The sequence below is a fragment of the Bison bison genome, unplaced genomic scaffold (assembly GCF_000754665.1).
Source record: "Bison bison bison isolate TAMUID 2011002044 unplaced genomic scaffold, Bison_UMD1.0 scf7180017864243, whole genome shotgun sequence".
NCBI classification, from domain to species: domain Eukaryota; kingdom Metazoa; phylum Chordata; class Mammalia; order Artiodactyla; family Bovidae; genus Bison; species Bison bison.
Window position 1 is genome coordinate 438,890 of NW_011494815.1, and position 4,257 is coordinate 443,146.

At 38.0% G+C, this 4,257-nt stretch overlaps 1 protein-coding gene across 4 annotated transcripts in view; it reads right to left on the bottom strand.

Annotated features, from left to right (window-relative positions):
• Positions 1–4,257, bottom strand: part of INVS (inversin) — a 135,812-nt gene that overhangs the window by 114,121 nt on the left and 17,434 nt on the right. For 3 of the 4 annotated variants that reach the window (XM_010847029.1, XM_010847028.1, XM_010847031.1), the window contains exon 3: positions 593–759. In XM_010847029.1, the coding sequence (XP_010845331.1) occupies positions 593–759 (167 nt within the window). Of the gene's footprint in view, positions 1–592; positions 760–4,257 lie in introns of those variants that run through there. The other variant, XM_010847030.1, reaches the window with a different exon arrangement.

Here is a 4,257-nt window from a genome sequence, read left to right on the forward strand (position 1 = left end):
CAGCCCACCAGGCTCCGCCGTCCCTGGGATTCTCCAGGCAAGAACTGGAGTGGGTTGCCATTTCCTTCTCCAAAGCATGAAAGTGAAAAGTGAAAGTGAAGTTGCTCAGTTGTGTCCGACTCCTAGCAACTCCATGGACTGCAGCTAGTTCCTGACCAAGGATCAAACCCATGCTCCCTGAAATGGAGGTTCAGAGTCCCAGCCACTGAACCTCCAGGAAATTCCCAAACCCAGCCACTACTGACAATTTAGTGTGTGGTAGTTTTCTTTCTTTCTTTGCCTTTTCCAATGCATAAACTGACTTGTAATATAGTTTAATATAGTCCAATCATACTATCCATATAATTTTATTTCCTTTTCCCCAGCTTAATCTTAGATAAGAAAATAAACTTCATTGCTTGAAGAACTTGAATAAGTGATGGTTATCTGTGCTTACTCTCTGCAGTTTAAAGACTGCATTTTTTGAGAAAACATATGAAAATAAAGTTATAAACCTGAGATTTCTTTACTATCTGTCCATTGCACAGTTCCACTAATCAATTTAAACATACCACAAAGACGGTTTACTCTTCACAGTAATTTGACTTCTCACCTTTTGAGCTGCAAGATGGAGGGCAGTTCTCTGGCTATGGTCAGTTTTATTAACATCTGCTCCTGCCTTCAGCAGAGTATCTGCACAATCCAGTCTGTCAGCCAACACACAATACATAAGTGGTGTTCTCCCAAATTGATCTTCTTTGTCTTTAAGGGCAGAGTTCCCTGTGAGGATAAGAAACAAATAGTGATATTTGATAAGTATTTTTGTTATCACTAATATAACTAGGAACTATATTTACTAGCTGTTTCTCATCAAGTACTCGGGTAAATGCATTAAATATACTACCTCAGTTTTACTCACCCTATGAGAGGAATAGTCATAGTCATAGTCATAAGTCGCTCAGTCGTGTCCAACTCTTTGCGACCCCATGGACTGTAACCCACCAGGCTCCTCCGTCCATGGCATTTTCCAGGCAAGAATACTGGAGTGGGTTACCATTTCCTTCTCCAGGAGATCTTCCCAACCCAGGGACTGAACCCCCATACCTATATTACAGGAAATTGAGACTCAGAGAAGTTGGGTAACTTTTTCACCTTACACTGAAAGTAGATGGTGAAGCTAAAATTCAAACTGAGTGTTGACTTTAAGCAGTATGTTCTTAACTACTATGTTATACTAAATTAACATTTTGAGATATGAGGTTATTTTTTTCCTCCCTTACTCTTTGTCAAAAACAAAAAAATTTAATGTAGACCATACACTAGGCATTGTGGTATGTTTCTGAGAACTACAAAAATGAGTCATGATTGACTTCCTATTCTAGACAATAAGGAACAAGCACATAATACCATGATCCTCCTGCTAATTAAAACTAAACACTCCAGGAAAAGTAAATGAAAGGTGGTGAAAGGAAGGCAAATTGGTTAGAGAACAATGCAACTCCAGGAACAATCCGGTGTTGAGTTCTCAAATTTGGAGGTTTTTTGCCTCCTATATATAGAGACAGCCTGGGTGCTAAAGTAGCCAGAACACCAGAAACACCAAGAGGTACATTCACAAAATTCCTCAAGAAGCCTGTTCTCTCCAGTCAAAACATCAGGACAACAGTAGCTCAGCAGCACTGAAATCTTTTGACTAACTTCTTCTATTCAAAGCACATGTGACACAAACTGTACCTCTTTTCCTTTCCATCTGATACTGCAGAGACTGTGGGGAAGGAGCCCTATGAAGCATTATGCCCTGAATCAGGCAAAGGAGAGCAATGAGGTATTACCTTATCTGTTCTCAACTAGACAGTGGAGAAAAGAAAGGAGGAAGCTAGAGAAAGCAATTCTTTATATCAGTGCATAATGGATAACTTTTAGCAGACCATGTATGGAACTGACCAAAGTTAAAATAGAAAAAACTTTGAGAATTGAACTCTTAGTAGAATACTGCCCAGGTTCTAAATTGGCCAGGGTATTACAAAAGTGGGGCAGACCAGACAATAACTTGCAAGAGCTTTGAAAAAGTTTGACATTTGAACCACAGTCCACAAAACTGGAATAAAATGTTCATTCTAACCTAAACAGATTATCAGTTTATTAAAACAGGAGATTTAAATAGGATCCAGTCATTACCATAATACACCAAATGTTCAAGATATAATCCAAAATTACTAGACAAACCAAACATCAGGAAAATATTAAATAAGATAATAAACAGGCACCAAAATTGTGATGGAACAGATATCAGAATTAGCTGACAAAGATTTTAAAGCAATTGTCATAAAAAGTCTGATAAGCAACTATGAATGCTCTTGAAGCAAATGGAAAAATCCAAAGCCTCAGCAATGAGAGTAAACATAAAGATGAACTCGGCGGGACTTCTCTGGAGGTCCAGTGGTTAAGAAGCCATCTGCTAATGCAGGGGACACAGGTTCAACCCCTGGTCCAGGAAAATCCCACAGGCTGTGGGGCAACTAAGCCCGTGCACCACTAGGTCCACACTCTGGAGCCAGCACGCTGCAACTACCAGAACCCGTGTGCCATGGAGCCTACGCTGTGCAACAGGAAAAGCCACTGTAATAAGAAGCCTGTGCACCACAGCTAGAGAAAACCTACATGCAGCAACAAAGATCCAGTGCAGTCAAAAAAACAAAAGAAATTAAAAAAATTTAAAAAGCGATGAATCCAATGAAAATATCACAATAATAACATTTTTAAAATAAGTAAAAAACCAAATAACCAAAATAAAAACCACATTAAATAGGCACAATACCAGAATGGAAATGACAAAAGAAAGAATCACAGAACTTAATGACAGACCAACAGAAATTATTCAGTCTGAACAACTGATAGAAAAGATAGAAAGAGAAAGAATCAACAGAGTCTCGGGGCTCTGTGGGACAATAACAAAGTTTCTACCATTCATATCATCAGAGCCCCAGAAAGAGAGGAAAAAGAGAGGCTAAAAACATATATTAAGGAATAATGACTAGAAATGGCCCAAATCTAGTGAAAGACACAGACCTACAAATTTAAATAGTTGAGCAAAGCTCAACAAAATAAACCCAAAGAAATTCATACTGAGTCAGTCAAAATCAAATTTCTGAAGACTAAATTCAAATTATAGTGTATTTCTCATAAGAAACTATGGAAGCCAGAGGTAATGGCACAACATTTTGCAAGTGTTGAGGGGGAGGAAAAAGAACTGTCAACCCAGAATTCTACATCAAGTGCTTGCATAGACCGGGAGTGAAAAGAAAGAGAAGTGTTTGAGGATAGCTAAAGGATTTAGCAGTTATAGGGGGTACAATGAAATTGTTCTAAAATCAACTGTTGTGATGTTTGTACAATACAACTCTGTGAATATGAAAAAAACTATTGAATTGCACATTTTAAATTGGTATGTATGCTGATATGGTGGATCTCAATACTTTCCATTACGTACACATTAAAATGAAATGTCAAAAACATTCAAGAAATGTAGAGGAAGACAGGAATGGGAAAAAAAGAGGAATGAAAAACAGAAAACAATGCATAATAAGTTGGAAACATTAATGATTATATTATAGGTAAATGGGTCTTGCCTAGGGATGCAGCAATAAAGAATCTGCCTGCTATGCAGGAGATGCAGGTTCAATCCCTGGATTGGGAAAATCCCCTGGAGGAGGAAATAGTATTCTTGCTGGAGACATCCCATGGACAGAGGAGCCTGGCAGGCTACAGTCCATAGCATTGCAAAGAGTCGGACATGACTGAGTGACTGAACACATATACATTCATATAGGTAAATGGTATAAGCACACCAGTAAAAAGATTTTTTAAAAAAAGAGAGAGGACTGAACTACATGCTTGTGGGTTGTCTATTTTATATATAGTACTGTATATATTTTAATCTCAAACTCCTAATTTATCCCTCCCTGATCAACTGGTTTTTGATAAAGGTGTAAAGGCAAACCAATAGATAATTTTTTAAACAAATGGTACTAAAAATATTGGACATCCACATATAAAAACAAAACAAAAAAAAACAAAAATCTACACTTTTTACCATATACAAAATTATCTAAAAATCAGTAATAAATGTAAATGTAAAATCGCTATAAATAGGTAAACCTTAGTTCAGTCGCTCAGTCGTGTCCGACTCTTTGCGACCCCATGAATCGCAGCACGCCAGGCCTCCCTGTCCATCACCAACTCCCAGAGTTCACTCAGACTCACGTCCATCGAGTCAGT